General features: G+C 36.4%; 1 protein-coding gene across 1 annotated transcript; it reads right to left on the minus strand.

Annotated features, from left to right (window-relative positions):
• Positions 1-9,272: 9,272 nt before the first annotated feature.
• On the minus strand, positions 9,273-10,050 carry LOC106664495 (larval cuticle protein A3A-like). The gene is made up of 2 exons (XM_014390251.2): positions 10,008-10,050; positions 9,273-9,911 (listed from the first exon to the last, which is right to left on the minus strand). Exons 1-2 carry the CDS (start codon positions 10,017-10,019, stop codon positions 9,321-9,323), a joined length of 603 nt encoding a protein of 200 aa, XP_014245737.1. The 5' UTR covers positions 10,020-10,050; the 3' UTR covers positions 9,273-9,320.
• Positions 10,051-18,620: the final 8,570 nt, after the last annotated feature.

An 18,620-nucleotide genomic window follows, 5' to 3' on the forward strand; every position in this document is an offset into this window, starting at 1 on the left:
TGTCCGGGCCCCAGGAAACTTATATATTCCGAGGGCTTACCGTGTCGTAATGGTGCCCCACCTTGCGATGTCCAGCTCTTCCCTTTAATGTAACAATGTCGCATTTCGCAACTATTGTTAAAATTTTGCGTCTTATTGCCGGTCGCTAGTTTTGTTACGTTCTGACCGTTTGTGCCTGGTACTACAATTTTGAATGACGGCGGTGGTTTTGTTAAGGATTAGAATCTTGATGGTGATCACTCTTTGGAACAAATCTACAGTCCAGGTTAAAGAAATTTGTATTCCAAACAGTGTTGTTATTTAATTCGAGAAGTTATGTGGAATGGGTATTGGAATTGTCATTTTCAACTGGAACAACTAACCAAAAACTATATTAAATCAAAACCTATAATTTTATTTATAATCACAGTTATGGCTGGGTTATAACAATGAGAGGCAAAAACGCCGCCACCCTTGTTTTAAATAAAAATATATAGTTATATAACTAAATCAAAAATTACATTCTGTAAAACAATTTTAACAAAAATGTTGCTATGGAAGCAATGTAGAAAACGTGTGGTAATTAGTGACCGTTAGTCGATGATTATTCAGAAATCGTGAGAAGCCGTCTGGTGTGATGTAGGTTTCAGAAAAACATTTTCTTTATCGAGCCAACGTTTTATATCTTTATTGAGATCATCATCATTCTTGATCAATCATCACAACCTACATCACACCAGACCGCATCTCACGATATCTGAATAATCAATGAACAAAATATTCAATAAAGTACGGAGCATTTTCTCCTCTTGCTTTGATCACCGCTTCCATTCGATGTGGCATCGATTTTATGAGGTTTTTAATGTAGTGGTCTGGAATATTTTCTTATTCTGCCAACAACGCCATTCTTAATTCGTGCAAATTCTCTGGCATAACTAGGCGACTTTTTACCCTCTTTGACAACTCGTCCCAAAGATGTTCGATAGGATTTGTGTTGCGTCTACATGCTGGCCACTACAAACATTGAATTGAAGCCCGTTCCAAGTAGTCACCAATGATCCTAGCTATGTCGGGCCATGCATTGTCACGCATAGAAATAAAGCCGTCACCAAATAGTGACATATAATGAATAACTTCCGATAATGCATCTTCAATATCGCGCTGTCTGGGTACCCTCAATGGAGAGCAAGTTTGTGCGACCTTCCAGAGAAATGTCTGCTCAAACCATACATAACACCATCACCTCCACGGCTGTTCTTTGCCTTGTCAGAAGTTGTGGACCAGTGGTACGCCTTCTCGCACGTAATGCAGCTTCTGAAAGCCTTCGTCTTACCGTGCTTAAACTGAAATTACCATTTCTAACTTGATGAAGTCTCGTCCACATATTTTCTTTAGATACAGGTCTTTTTTAATTGTTGCTCGCATTTTGTGTTTTTTCCTTCCTCTTGTCCTCCTCCTTATAGCTTGGTATGGTTTAGGTGAGTATTTAAGATTTTTCAACGCTATTTTTTATGATTTTGGATCGTACTTTATCAAATATATTTTATTCTGGCCGCTGCAATTATAATTCAAAAATAAGTTTTTCAAACCTTTTTCACTAGGTTCTTATCCTACCATATATTCTAGGACTCTAGTTTCTGTTAGGTCAGTTGTAGGCGCAGAAAAAATAGTTCAACAGGATTGGATTGATATTTTGCTGAAAAATTTTATCAGGCTCTTTGCTTTTCTTAACCTTGATACAATTCTTTTGGCATGCAGGACCTCACCCCTGTACACTTTCCACCTTGGGTGAGCTATCGTGAAATTCATCGGAACTGATTTGATCTGATCTATTCCACACATCGGGTTATGAAATCCATGCATAGTATGATTTAATCATGACCCCACGAGTAACTATTCGATCACAACAAAGCTGAATTATTCCAGGCTGAAACAGATGAACGATATTTTTTATTTAATCTATCAATTTGTTAAGCTTCAAACTCCCTCAAGATATTTTTCTGTACAAATTGATGATCTCGTGTAGCTTCCTTTCTGGGGTCTTGTCATGTAGGATAAACATCGCCAACCTGGGGTCGTGCGAACAAGTTTCTTATGGTTGTACATATATCGGAACAGCACACTGACAAGCATGTCATTTCTTTGAGCTCTGCGTTTGATCATTATCTAAAGAATGGACGGAGTTACAGGCACGAGAGAGTTAAGAACGTTCTCCTGTAACTAAGATAATTTGTAATGCGTTTTCCTAATAAAATACTAAAAAAAGTTATTAATGTTAGCATGTTATTAATTTTTTAAAATCCTTGAATGTAACTGTTATACAGGACCTATATTGCAAAATAGTATACATTCCAACTAATATTTATCATCTTTTCATCTTATATAGAACAAACATCTAAACACGATCCTGTCACAAATAAAACCTGTTTTAATTTTTATATAAATGAACCAACCTAAGGAGAAGAATTATGACCTCAACCGTTGAGAGGACAACCATAGCCTTACAGCTGCGTATAAAAAAAAAGTTAGAAATGTACTAAAGTAATCGTTTTATTTTTCAAGCATTACAAACAAAATTTTTGTATTGCAAAATAAAAATCAATTTCAAAACTGTCGTTTAAACACTTTAAATCTCTGTAAAACTATTTCTGAAAAATGAATATGTAAACCTTTTTGATGTGCTTGTCGACTTTCTCGAGTTTTAAGAAAAAGTTGTATTCGGTTGTCAAACCCATTGGCTAAGTTAGACTAGAGCTTAGATTACATGGACGATGGAAGTTATCTAGACGTCGTATCACGACAAGACTGCGGACGGTGAAAATAGCAGTTTTGTGAAATTTTGGACAAAGTGTGCAAATTCCCAATTCAAAAATGAAACGATTTATCTCAATGTTTATACTATTTGATTGACAATTATATAAATTATATAGATTTGGTTATATTTACCTCTGATAAATTAGCAAATTAGACAGAATTAGGCCCGAGGTATTAATTATTAAGAGCAAAACAGGGTAATAAATTGCTAGTCATATTGTAATTATCACTATATTACGGTGATTTGGTGAATTTTCTTTCAACCCATCATAATTAAACAATTTTTATTTAAAACTCATAAATTTCTGTTCTCGTTTAATTTAGTTAACATTAAAATAAGTATGTTGTAATTAATAAAACGATATAAATACATACAGTTGCAAATAAACAACAAAATACGAGTGTCCTTTTTTTGTCTTTGATTGTTGTTTACTAACTGCAGAAAAAAAATCAGTAGTGTAAAGTAAATTTTTGGTTAATTTTAGTGTGATTATAAGTTTTTCATTATAAAATTTTTTTAATTGAAGTACCTCAACAAAGCCATTGTAAAGCTCAATGATTCAGCACTTTTATGCCATTAATACTTTGATACAATTGTGGGGTCGTTGATGTGAGAGATGTGGTACCACTATTTCGTTGACGGTCGCGGGTTCGATCCCTGCCTTATCCACTGGTGTTTTTAACAAAGGTGGTCAGTACGTCCTTACAACAGTTGAGTTGATACAATTCAGTCATATTAAACTTCAAATCAACTTAGTATCCAGTTAGTATATTTAGTTTTTTTTTTAAATAACTTTTTCTTGATAATACGCAACGGCCCAACCCAGAATTAATTGGCTTAATCGATATAATCTCGTTGCCGAAAGGACTAAAATCAATAAAGTAAGATGACATTTACTGGTGAAAGTTTATGAATTTGGATATTTTCTGCTTTGAAAAGAGAAGGTTCACTGGACTACTGGTCAAAGAGTATTAAATAACATCTGAATAAAAAGTCATAAATAGGCGTATAGCATGATGTAAATAAATTTTCTTTTTGAATGAATTTTAGCCAGTTTTATCATTACTAGTTTTCCTTCTTTTCATCCTTTGGTATGAGTTTAGTATTACTTTATTCTAAATTGTCATGTTATACGTGTTTTTATTAGTTAGACGTGGGTGAACTGTTTTTCATACTCGTTAAATTAGACATTGTAGGTTTTGGTGTTAAAGAAAGTATTTTAAGTGAAAAGTCGTAACGTTTCTGACTCGATACTCAAAAAAATTCCGAACCGAAATTGACACATCTCTTTCCATGCAGTAAATTACGAAGCGTTTAGAAATGTTCGTGACGCTTTTAATAGAGCAAAGAACTCAGTTGCAACCCTACGCGACTTGAATAAATTCGGCCTTGTGCTTTGAATTTCAACTTTTGACCAGGCGGAACGCCTAGTTTCTATTTCAGTCTTTGTAAACAAACCGAATGCGGGAAAATAAGTTATCGGCCGTTTGGATTTGGCTAAAGACTTAGACGATTTGCTGAGCAAGCCAAAAAAAAAAAATTATCTAAAATAATAGAATGACTTGCCAAACTTTAGAAAATAGGTTCTTGGAACCTGTATGAACGAAGGTCTATGTACTACAAAAAGGAGTAGGATGTGCATGGTTAATGGTATAAAGAATATGACCTAGGATACATCTTTGCGGGACACCAGATTATTATTAATAACCGATCGTGGCAAACCTTGACAAAAGCCATCCAGGAAATATACATATTGTTTATTGTTTAAGTTCTAGAGATAAGCGAAATCATCAAGTTTTATAAGGTACATCACAGGAAGTGGCGGACTCGGCTGGAGCGAAAGAGAAAGAGGGATGCTTAACATCAATGTTTTTAAGTCCGTCAGATAAGTACAGTGAATAATTTAGTAAGGTAGTCAGCAAAATAGCTTTGTCTTTCTCGTCGTTTCTCGTCAAATAAAGGACGTCGTATATTTGAAAGATTGTATTCTTTTTGTAGCGATTTGTCTTCTGGAGATTTCCATCTTTTCGGACGTCATGGTGCAATTTTAACTTATCTGTATTTTGGGGGCTTTTGGTTTTTGAGAAGTGAGTCACATAGTTTTGTTTTCTTTCATTGTCCCTAAATGATGTAATATGTTCGTGTATTTCCCTGACAGTCTGTTCGATGATTTTTCCCAACACACAAGTTATTGCCTCAGACGTGATCCAACTGGTCAAACAAAAAAATTTTAAAAATGCCTGAGACAAAAGCAGCCATGATGATTAGGAGACGACCAAATTTTCATAACTCCGCAGACTTTTCAATTTTAAATACTAATAAATAAAAGCCTTAAAAAAACATATGTTTTTATTTCAGTAATAAGTTTTATCCAAGTGTCATTGTACTAGATAGGGATCACTTCGGTATGGGAACCATAAACTGGCCGATAAACAGAAGAAAAGTGCAACTACGCTGAGGACGAGCATCGTCATAGAAGAGGTTATATCATTAAGACGAATAATCGAATGACTGGAAATGAATAAATTATTCAACGCGAAAAGAAAGGCGAACACGGAACATCTTAGCTTCTGCGGCGATTCCAAATAAATGAACCTTAAAAATGAAATAGTGGCAACTGCATTGCCCAGGCACAAGGTTACGATCTGAGGTAGTAAGTACACGTACGTGATCCAGATAGCCTTTTCCAGTACGAACATTGATACGTTCGGGACGTTTTCCCTCTTAAATGGAAAAACGGCATAAAGATCGTTTTCTATTGAAACCAGTTGGGAACTTTCGTGACTGCCGAATGACTCGATATCTACTGCAATCTTGTACTCGCCAGGCCTGACGCTTATCACATTTCGGTCCTCGGTGGCTTTGTTGCTGAAGGTCACACCGTGGACCGGATCCGTAAACGTACATTTCGCAGTCAAACCGAACGGAACTACGACGTAGATCAGAGACTCCAAATCTCCGTTGAGCCTGTGGTATAAAGTCGGTACTTTGTTGAACAAACTTATATTTTCTTCTGTAACCAACAAGCTCACTATAGGAACACTGCTCACGTTGAAGCGTAGGGCTTTGAAGTCTTCTTTGTTGTTTTTCTTCGAAAAGTAAATACTGTCGCTTTTGTCGTTGTACACGACGTCTTTGAGGAGTGTATACCCGTACTTAGGAACCGTGTAGTTCTGTACACTGGACTTGATGTATATTTCTTTTCCGATAGAGTTGAAGACCCTGATTTGCAATAGACCATCAGTCGGTATGTACACAAGCTTATTTAGCATAAATTGCTGACAGAATATCGCCATACATAACGACAATGTAAGAATAGCATAGCCCGTTACAAAAATATAAGTGTCCCTTTTTAAAAATTTTGAAAAAAACGGAAAAAGACCAAACTCGACTATCGGAAACAACATAATTTTAATTACTATTATTAAAAATATTACATCGATTTTGTCCAATATCTGAAAACTATTTTTTTTAACAATGGCATTTTGCAATACAGTCAATTCCGTGATAAAATAATTCAGATAGGTAAAAGCAACTCCGAAAATAAGGAATGGCAATATTTTGTATGCTTCGTACGTCTGTGATATTTCGAATTCGGTATTTTGAGGCCTCGCTTTGCTCAACCAATGTTGCAAATTATATCTGGGAGTTAACTCAGATTCTGTACAAAACTTTTCTCCGCTGGTCAGATGCAGACATCGGTTCAACTTATACTGACAATTATTTGTATCCGCAAAATGTACCCGGTGGCCTCCTACAGGCGGTTTCTTGGGGTTTTTATCCTGATAAATCAGTTGTCCCAGTGCTCTACAGAAACAAGCCGCGCATCTGTTCGAAATCCCGTAGTAAATCGATTCGAACATCATCATCGCTCCGAGGCAGCAAGGAAACAACACGAAATAGATCAATATACCCAGAAATGCTAACGTACAAGTCATTAGAGATATAAGTTCTTGTGGTTGAGCATTTATAACAACTAGGCTGAAACCTCTTGCAACAAGTCTCGCGAAGACTAAATAAAATAAGTACCTTCTTAAATGCACAAGTTTGAATTTCACCTGTTCGAGTAATATGACGTTTCTAATCGGCGATGTGACCACGTAAATCAATAAAGAAAACATCGACGACAACATAACAATGTCTTTGGCCGTTTTTCCCAATTCGGTAAAGTAGAAATTACAGCAAAGGCCTGATATGAAAGAAAAAAACAGGCCGATCACTGTCAGATGATACTTACCCACATAGCTGTCTGCAAGGTATGCGAAAACAAGCGCGATAACCGAACAAATCACAAGCGCGAAGTAGTAAGAATAAGGTACTGCGAAGTCCAAACTAAGTTCATATCCGATATTTAAATTCGTGAATGATTTCATTATGTCGATTGAATACGAAAAACAAGCGTCTGTCAATACAACTGAATTTATGGTGCCCATAGCTCACAACAGAATCGAAAGATAATTTACTTACATATGTCATTTACATTTATTCTCTTAATATATTTACACCTAACATGTGTTTATCTTTTTTAAATTATAAAATCACCTTTTATTATTATTTCATTTTTTTATAACCGTACTATACCTAATGTCATACATTAAAGATATTTAGTAAATATGTAATAAAGAATTAATTAATGTGGTCTTTGTAAGAATAAACTACTAAGGGATTCACACTACCAATGATCTTAGATAAAAATGAGGAAACAGTGGAACTCACTCATTCGACACCAACAATCCAAGAAACTATTAGTGAGTGTCAGAAGGAAAGAAGCAATAAATGAATCAAAGGAAACAGAAACAACTTCGATCCTAACAGTATTTTTAACAATGCACATCGAACTGAACGGGATATTGAGAAAGATTGGTATAATCCAACACGGTGCAGAAAGCCGAAAAGACACAACCTACTAAGACACTGTCAGCTACTTGCCCGCAGGAGTAAGTGCTTTGGATGTTCAACGTAAGCGTAGAAGAAATTCACCCATTAAAACAGACCTATTAATTTCCTCGATGTACTATGACTATATGTAAATAACAAGGGATAAAATAACTTTCGAAGAACACAACACGAACATCTCATGAGGATGCTGCGGTGGTTTATCATTGTAATGTGGAGCTTCTCACCTTTATGTTTACGATGGTAAAACGTGAATTGTGAAGTGGAATTGATTGCAGCATTTCGTACAAATAGCGCTCAGATTATCATTCTTAAGATTCTGTTTTGGCAGTTTGTCGTTTGTACCCTCTGCAAGTGCTGCTGAGAGCCATAAGCATCAGGGGAATTGCCGAATAAGACGAATTACTGATGTATTAGCCTGGGTGTAATATACTGTGATATAGCACACCGGTGAGTCCTATTTCATCAAGGAACTTGATTAGAAGGCCCGGTTTCATTGGTTGAATTTCTTATACATTCACATTGTACATCCCAAAGCACTTCCTCCTGCGGGCAAGTGTGGCACCACAATTTGTTAATAGGTGTGTTGGTGTCTCCTCTGCCTCTTTGCAATTACTGATAGATACAACTGTCGTTTAGCTTCAAGTGCTAAGGGTGATCGCCATCAAGGATGTACCTTAATTTTCTCTTTAGAGTTTCAAGGTGCCTGACACATGATAGCTTTGCTTCCAAGTATAATCAATCATATAAATCAATGTGTAATCACTGTCCGAACAAATACAGCTTATTGACTTTATAGATTTCATAATTCTATAATGATAATTAATTAATTATAATTAATTTCATTAAGGAAAATTTATAAACTTAAAAATAAACTACTTGAGCTATTAACATTTTAAAAAATCTGCAAATGTATTAACTGTAATAGGTTAATAGATTTATTTAAATAATATTATTAAGAATGACAGGGTAAGATTTATAACTCATTGTGAAAGACCCAAATTTGCTAGGATTACAATCCTATGGCATATTATATTTTCCCACTCAGGTCACACATATTTGGTGATGTAACCTGGTCTATTTTTCTATGTCTATGTTTCATCAGCTGTAAGCTCTGGTTTAGTAAAATAAAGTGCTAATTAATCCATCAACCCTATTAAAACAACTGTAATTATTATTGGATAAGGATTATTGCTAACCAAAATATTGTATTTTTATGTACTGGATTTATGGTAGGTGATCAGATATAATGAATGTTTATAGACCAATAGTTAATTTGATAATTATTCGTTGAGAGCAGTGAACTCTCTACTACCATTATTTCAATTGTCCTGCCAAGAAGCTTAATTTTTTAAAATAGTTAATTGAGTAAAATAGTTTTTTTGAGGAGTACTATGCATGACCCAGAAATTTGGTCTATCTGTGCTATTTGTTTTGTCAAAATAGTTTCAGCTTTGGTTTAGTTGTGGGTGTATAAGTTGTTTTGCATCGGAAATGACCAAGCTACAAGAACATTTAAATGAAACAATAATAGTAAGTATAAAAAATAAGCTAAATAAACGACGGTGGGTTACGGTTTTTCAATATTTATTGCATATAAATAATATTTACACTTAATTTTATGAGTATATCAGTGGTGGAAGAATGTTGGGCCGGCGTAAGCCAAAGGAGCAGCATGGGCTACAACAGGAGCTGCGTGGGCGACTACAGCGGGGGCGGCGTATTTAGTGACTACGGGGGAAGTATAAGCGACAGGGGCGGCGTGGGCGACAACGGGAGCGGCATGGGCGACGACGGGGGCGGCGACGGCGGCTTTGACTACGGCGGCTTCCTTGTGTACGACGGCGTTGAAACCGTTGACGGGGTCGGCGGTGTATTCGACGGTACGACGGGTGCCGTCGGGTTCAACGAGGGAGTAGCTGCCCTGGACGACATCTCCGTCACGGGTTTCGTGTTGGCTCTTGGAGTCACCGGTGAGGGCATCCTGGACGTCGTAGGCGTAGCTGTATTGGGGATGGGGGTCGTATTCGTCAGCGACGACAGTCTTGGCAAGGACGGGGGCGGCTACGACAGCCTTGGCGACGGGAGCGGTGTAAGCGACGGGGGCGGCGTAGGCGACGGGAGCAGCTACCCTGGCGACAACAGGGGCTGCGGCGTAACCCACCGGAGCGCTGACTACTCCAGCCCTAGCTACAGCAATTACGGCGGCGAAAACAAAGAACTGAAACATTTCATCCATGATTAGAACATTCTTGTACATAATAGTACACAGACTACTTCAGTTTTTCATTTGATCCTGAGTTTTTTCAGTCTGTACCTTGAATGCCATGGCGGTTGATAACGCAAGTTAATCAATGGTGACTATACTACCACTGTTTGACCCTTATATACTTCTGTGCCCCGCTTCTCTTACGCAAGTTTCCCCACGACGGAGCGGCACGACCTTGCCAAGGCCGCTGACTGACCCACATAACACACCCTCTTCAAGCATTTGGACGACTACTTCACTGCTCCTCAACATACAAAATATCCATTTAAAATAATTTAGGCGATGTATAGTAGGCCTATGTGCCATGTATGACATGACTGGGAATTCCCGTCTCTTGAATTTCAGCATATACCTCATACCCAACATCTCTGAGCACACTTATGCCAAGTTACACTGAGTTAGGTTTTACAGGTCGTTTCGTATCAATTCCGTCTATTTTTGTCTGGTAAACGCTGTGTATCCGCCAAACGTTAGAAATCCTCCAATATAAATATAATACCGACATTTAATCACCACATAAATTACTTCAGTATGGTCCATCGAAACGGTTAAACCATTTCCTTCATTTTTAACTATGGAAAAATTGAAAATTTAATTCTTCCTTATTTTCGGATCAAGTATGTATACCGTCAATCTTCTCTCGGAGTAAAATATGCTGAGAAAACAGAGACTCTTCTGATATGTTATAACTGAATGTAATTTCTGTTTATAACCATTGTTTTAAGGCTACAACCGCCTGGGCTATGATTGTAAACATTAATTGAACGATCCTAACAGGAATTATAGTGTAATTTATGGTTTAAAACATACAAAATTGATTAGTTAAGCTTTTTTTAAATTAAAACTTATCCAATAGTGTGAAGCTCGAAAAATATTATCTAAACACTTTTTTTACGAGGGTTCCCAACAGTAGAGGTTGCACTGCCGCTGGATTCGAACCCAGGACCTTTGCCTTACAGTTATAAGCGCAGTGTCAACGCTTAGACCGTTGCGGCCACCGACGCCCCTAAAACTCTTATTGTCTAATTTTTTTATTGCTCACTGCAGGATATTTAAACAGTACTTTAACTTACTTCTTCTAGGGACGCATTGACTTCACTCTAATTTGCTTACTATTTCTAAAATACTTAACTACTTAATTGACAGTCCTTCTTTACTTAGCCCAATCTACACCGAGCTGCTAGACCAGGCATTGCAGACTAAAGGACTATTTGTTACCATTCTACCAACTACTTACTATGTACTATTAAATCCTCCTCTTGACAAAATTATGCGTACTACAAATGATTTTCCTCATTTTCTTATATTTAATTCTTCCCTTTCCAAAAGCAAGTTCGCAGACAAGTAAATCTTCATTTATATTGTATTTTAAGTTATATTTTCTTTCACAATTACACAGTTTTGATTATTTATTATAATATAATTTTTAGGTATAAATTAATTAACTTCTAATTATATTCAGAGATTTAAATTAAACGCGCAAAAGCGCATTCCCGAGTTGTTTATAAATGCTTTGTTTAAGCAACTTCATAATCCCTAGAGTTCAAGATAATATCGAGATTAAACTGACAGTAGATTATGCAGATTTCTTTTCTCAGTTCTTAAGATTTAGGGGAAATCATGATATGTTCAAGGTTTCCGCAGTTTGGCATCCCTCGCATAATGGTGACTGTTTCAATCCAAAATCGTTGCAGAGGGCATGAACCTTTCACAGTCTACAAATGGAGCAACAAAAAGCCTATCCTACCCTTGTGCCAAAAACCATAATATTTATCCTCAGTAGCGGGCGTCGGTGGCTGCAACGGTTTTAAGCGTTAGGTAAAGGTCCCGGGTTCGAATCCAGCGGCCCTGCATTCGAAACCGACAAACCTACAAATGTACTTTTCTTCAAAAACACCGGCACCCCGAGGGTTGATGTGACCTCTGCGGTTGCGAATCCTTGTAAAAAAATACTCTTAGTATGGTTTATTTTTGGGTTTTTTAACACTTAAAATTTCATTTAGTGGAAGTCTTACTTTTAGGTCCTCCCCTTTTTAACCGTAGCTTCTTGGGCCAGCTCGTTTCCTTCTGGGTTACCCTTAATCCCAGCATTGAAATTGCTGGTCCATTACGACAACCATTGTTTTATTATTGCCATTAACATACATTTTCTCCATTATACTAGAACTAGAGATGAAATTAATGATGAAAGGACAACCATATTTTTTTAAGATACTGATTCTTTGGTAATACGACGAATTTTTCTAGAAAATTAGAATTTTTACACACTTTGGAAATTATTAATTATACAATGATAGGCCAAAAACCAATATGTAATTATTGTTCGACAAGCCACTTTATTATATATAATTTATGTGCTTGCTGGACGGAAATAACATGAGAGTGCTACTGTTGAAACATGAATGGCCAGGAAGAATGGATGCCAAGTTGTTCAGAAGAAATTAATGATGAAACATCGCGACTCTGATGAGCAGTCAGTCGCTCATCAATATTAATGATCAACCCTGTTTGCTAACGGCTGTGTAGAGGCCCTCTGAATTTCTCCCGTCCTGTGTCAATTGCGTAACTACTATGGCGACACCTGTGCCAATACGGTTTGAGCTTTGTTTTCTTATCCGAGTTATATTTCAGTTACGACTGATTTATCACTTTCCAAATTTAGACAACGATCTGATTCATTATCATATGCAAACGTGGAGTATAAATTGTGCATGTCATCTTGGTAAAAGTGTGGATATAAAATACAGTTTAAGCAGTTAAATGGTCTTATATCGTTGAAAGCTGTAGAACTGTTTTTAGAACTGGTCATCAGGTTGGTCATCGACCAATAAAGTCCGCCTTGTTAGGTCATTATTTTTTAGAATATGGTCAATAACTGATCAGGGGTCATTCTCATTATTCTTATTAAACATTATATTCCATATCTAAACTGTCAGGGAAGTGTATGTTTTGTTCCTCTCAGTAAAATTACTCTGAACTAAGGGCCTACTCCCAAATCTGACTGCAGATGTTCAGATCGTGAGATGCGGTCTGGTGTGACGTAGGTTTTAGAAAAACATTTTCTTTATCGTTCCAGGCCCTGAAGATGATCTCAATAAAGATCGAAACGTTGGCACGGTAAATAAAATGTTTTTCTAAAACCTACGTCACACCAGACTGCATCCCACGATCTCCAAATAATTACAAAAATAATACATATAATAATACATAAATTAAATTAAACCCCATTATTTTTACAAATAGCAGAAAATGCTCTGAGTATCCTGCATTCAGAAACGCAACTTTTGGTTGGGCCAATCTGTAGTTTCTTGTAAAAGTAATTCTGTACCATCTTCAACCTAATAGACGCGCTCCACTACAAGGCCATCAGGAGTTACCTATTGTCTTAAAGCGGTGTAGATATGCCCTGCTTTTTTTTAAATCATCCGCTTATTAATTTGGCCTACTGGGCTATAATTTGAAATTCAGAGTTCAGTAAGCTTATTCTTTAGTTCGTTGATCTTTTTCGGCAATTTTTTACTTGTTAACCTTTACATCCATCATTTTTTCTTTACATTTTAATAAACAAATAATTTTGGAACTTTAAACAAAATTCAACTTTCTTACTGCAGTTCTTACCCTTTAAGTCTTCTCCCTCATTCCCTAAGCCCCCATTATCCGCTTTGACCCAGCCCTTATTTTCTACATGGTTGACCTCTCTGATTTATTTTGCCGTTGATGTAACATTTATTGTGTTAGAGTTGCCTTGGACTGATACTTGTCAGTTTTTATTGCAATTATTGTCGCATCTACAGAAGTAAGACCTTAAATATTGCTAATACTTCCTCTTAATTATTGGAGCACGAGTCAGTCAGCTTAAATCAAAGAACTTGTCCAGTCGATTCCCTCCCTTCCCTGAATATCACAACGCTAAAACCCACTTGATAATCTGCCATCAGTCTATCTAAAACCCACGGGCTTCCATTAGTGAAGATGTAGTGAGCAGAATGAGGTGGTTCCGATTTTATGGCAGTGGTAGGTCAATTTTAATTGAGGTCTTATTTTCTTAGCTAAGGCTTCCTTCATACCTGCTATAGCTTCTTTAATTTTTAATTCATAATCTCAATAAAATGGCACTCAACTTTTAAATGTAGAAATCACCCGAAATACCTTTTTTCATTCATTTTTATTTGTTGCGACCATTTGTTAATTTTACAGTGGCTAATAAATATAACACTCATTAGTGTCCTAATCTAACCTCAGTGTAACATAAGTCAACCTTGTTACAAACCATTAAAAAAATTAATTCAAACGGTTTGGTCCTATTCAGGCGTCTTACAATTTGCTAGCAACCTAGCAGGTTACTTGCCGTGGAGTTCAGGTGGCTTTGAAGGCGTTGCTAGCACAGCATACCGTGTGATATCAGTGTCGAGGTGCAGGATAATTAGACCTGATGTCACTATAGCGGACATACCAAAGATTAGCTACTAATAACATGAATTATAGCAACCACACCATTCGGTAAATTAAATATAGCAAACTGTTGCCGTGCGGGAAGCTCCACATTCCAAGTCGTCACAGTGGCCGAAATGGAGAAGAATGCTAGATCCACAAACTAGGGCAGGTGTGTGCTAGACATTGGTGCGAGAGAAGAGACGCCCAAAAATGTACCAATAAATTTGGTTTATTTTAAAAAATTTCTTATTATCTGGTACAATTTTGTAATTTAATTATGCCTTTCTCCTAAAGGGGGGAGAAAAGGACCTCTGATATTTAGTCATAACAATGACAATGAAATCCTAATTTCTTTACCATTAGCATCTTTAATTTTTAGTTACTAAATACTGCCCGAAATACTGAATCAATCTCAGATCTTATCCTTCTTTTTTTAAATTTTATTATTATTTTTTCCTTAAACTATAACATATATAGATTTTAAACACGTTTCGACTTTCATGAGTTACATTAAACTATTTCTTTAGAGATCATTTCCAAATTACGGACCGCTTATCCTCACTGTTTTAGCGTGAGAGTTGAAAAATCAAACAGATTTACCAATCAAGGTCGCGAAAGGCCGATGGTTCTCTATAGGTGCCTCACTCTGCTTATATCCCTGACCTTACGTTGAATATGGCGAAATGCCGAAACAATTCTGACAGAACTGCCAGCGAGGATAGGCATATCTAAAATTGTCCGTAATGATATATTACGATTACATTACAGGTTCGTCGCCGAGCACACACCACGCGAAAAAATCGTATTTTTCTAGTTTATTTTTTAATTTTTGATCAGTTGAAATTCTGTGGAACAAAATCGACGTAAACTGCAGTTATATATGAAATTATGAATGAAGGTTAAATTATCTAGAAATCTCACAATAATAAATATCAATTATTGATCCGTGACACATTTTCCGTTCTTATTGTTAACATTATCAATTTTTTTTCAAAACGCTCTACAGGATGTTTAGACTTAAAATTGTTCTGTACTTGAACTTTAGTTTTTTTGAACTTTGACACAAGATTATTTATCAAGGATTATTTTCTCGTCTTGCTTTGAACACCGCGACTTTTCACCCTCTTTGACAACTCGTCCCAAAGGTGTTCGATAGGGTTTATGTCGAGACTACATGCTGGCCACTCCAAACATTAAATTGAAGCCCGTTCCAAGTAGTTACCAACGATCCTGTGAGGGGCCTTGCATTGTCACGCATAAAAATAAAACCGTCGCCAATTAGTGGCATGTAAGGACCAAATTCTTCTGATGACACATCTTCAATGTATCGCACAGCAGTTGGGAACCCTCGATGAAGATCAAGCCTATGCGACCTCCCATAGTAATCACGTCATACCATCACAAACAAATTGGAAACTTAAAAATGGTACAACTTAAAAAAATCAAACCACCGGAACATTAGAATGAAGCTTTACAAAAGCAAAAAAAAAACCAACAAAGAAGAGATTGATTATTCGAAGATTTATTAACAAAATCCAATGGTAAATACAATTGAAAGTGTTTATCTGTATTTTATTAACCTCTAATCCGTTAAAATTGTCTAAATATTGTTGAAAGATAATCAAACATATTAAGGGTGGCCACTTTTTTACCTTTCAGCGAATTTATTGCTCTTAGCATTTTGCATAATAAATGTAATAAAGTCATTTATTGTATTTTTTACGATTTATACCATTTTTCACCGTACGGCATTTTAAATTGTGAGATTATTTTTTGAAGTCACCGAGATACCTGTGGTTCGTTGTGGAGAGATCGTGAAAGCAGAAATGTTTTTTTCTGTATTCTCAGACTTTAGTATCTTTAACAGATTAAGTCTGGAGTTTGGCCGATAAATGTCTTAATGTTCTGTAGGGTTTTTAATTGAGTAACTGTCTGAGTAAGTTTTTGATGTGTTCTATGAGAGATTCTCTTCTAGCTTATCTCGTTCACAACACAACTTTAACTAAAGCCAGTATGAAAAAAGTAAAAATAAATATTCCTTTAAATATTTAACTATTTTATTTTTAGTATTCTCCATATAAAAAGTAAGAAGGCCAAATGTTCAAAGGAGGAAATGGCACAGAACTGAAAAATCACAAATAACAAGTAATGGTTTCCTCCGAACACAACAGCAATTCGTGATTAAGGAAGTGTTTAAAAAGGCAATTTTTAAATTGAAATTGTACAAGGAATATGGCAACCATAGGTTAGATGCCCTTTACCTTGACATTTAGCCGATGAGAGGCCCGAGGGAGCTGGAAAGAAGGAAGGCGTGCCCCTGCTTCTTGCTCTGGCCCAGAAACCTCGCGTTACCAGTTCTAATCTAAAGCTGTGAAACTTTCTCGGATCAATTTTACCTCGATTAACCTCCGACGAACCTCGACTTGGCATTAGAAACAAAGAACTTTTAGTCAATGGATTCAATTACCGTTGATAACTTCAGACCCTAAACACCTTAATCGGCGTTTAACCTACCTGGCACATACTAATATGTGGGATTTATAGTTCAGTTAATATCTAATAAATATAGCATAAAGACTAGTTAAAACATACTTTAATTAAATGAGAATCAATAATGACAGTATTGATTGTAAATATGAGTATGTATCGGACCTTACTGAGGTCAGACAAACATCATGGTGATGGATTGACCATGAATCCGTACATTTTCTAATTTGGACATGCACAGTCCCTCTTTATTCTATGTTGCGCCACAACCTTCAAAGTGTGTTCAAAATATTTTCTTAGTCTGCAAAGTAATGATCCTGAAGTTTTATAAGTTTTGGATCCTTCTGGTCCGCCCATCTTTGCTGTTTTAGTCTGTCACACACGTTTCGGCATTTCTCCATTATGGTTGAGTTACTTTTGTCAGTTTTCTTGCTAGTTATTTTTCTATAGTGTGGTCGTTATCAGAAGAAGGAAATACTACTGACAAAGCTACGAATACTGACACATGGACACCTAATCGTCAATGGGAGTCCCAAACATCTTTCAAAACGGTAGTCGCACTATCGATCCTGCACATTCTCACTGAACACTAAAAATCATATGAAATAAGTCTTAAAAACTAGGATAATATAAAAAAAAGAGGGAATTCTGGTCAATTTGGTCTGTTGATATGACCTGATGCATACCTCATAGACCTAGTTCGGGGTTATAAGCAGGCTCAAAACGTGTACACGATAAGCCAAAACGGCCAAGCTGCAGTTAACATGTTCAACACAATCAAATCATCGTCAGTGTGAACAAGGCAACATGCATTGTCTACAATTACAAACCGTAATCGGAAACGACCAACTACAAACATCAAACATTAACTATTTCGTTTACATAAAACGGCGAAATAAGGGCATAACTTAAAAGTTGTTCAAAGTCGTTAAAATTATCAAAGTATGTCACTGTATTGATTAGATGGTTTGTAGATTGATAGAAAAAAATCATCAGGTGATTGATAATCTATATACGACTATTCATGCTAAAAAGTTTCCTATTACAGTAACTAGACCATATAATTAGAAAATACAAAAAAAAAACTAGTTTTATATTGTTAAAGGGCACTGAGAAACTTAGAACCTCTATTTCTTGCTATCGAGTTTAATAAACTAGATGATCAATTTAGCCAAGCAGGAGCAGAATTTTCCTCCAATTTAATTAAATTTACAACAGTAAACTCCCAAGATTAACCTGAGTTTTTGTAATGCAAAAAAGACGAGTACTGAACGTAGACTTTGTAAAGACAAATTAACTACAGTGAAGGTAAAATAAAACAGGGATGTATGCCGTATTCGCCACCATTCCATTGACGTTGATCACTTTGAGATGGATTTTGTTGATCTGTTTGTTTCCAAGTTAGCAGTTATGCTAAAGGTTATCAGGGTCCCAAATGGTCTCCAAGTGACTGTCGTTTGTCTCATTGTGCAAAGTAAGCCGCAGAACACATATCAATTCGTTTTTAAATATCACAACTAATGTCTCTAATGGGTATGCGATGAAATCAAAATCAATTTCTCCTCGGACGAATGTGACCGGCCTTCGCAGGGTGGTAGGGTTTGCGCAACCGACAAACGACAGGACACCAGATAGGGCTTGGCCCTTGAGACACCGGACACTCCCTTGTTCTGCAGATGGCGTGTGGGTGGCACCTTTAAAAAAACACTGACCTTTCGCAATACTAATGCGGATTTTTTT

The sequence above is a fragment of the Cimex lectularius genome, unplaced genomic scaffold, assembly GCF_000648675.2.
Source record: "Cimex lectularius strain Harlan isolate CLEC.00 unplaced genomic scaffold, Clec_2.1 scaffold13, whole genome shotgun sequence".
In the NCBI taxonomy this organism is placed as follows: Eukaryota; Metazoa; Arthropoda; class Insecta; order Hemiptera; family Cimicidae; genus Cimex; species Cimex lectularius.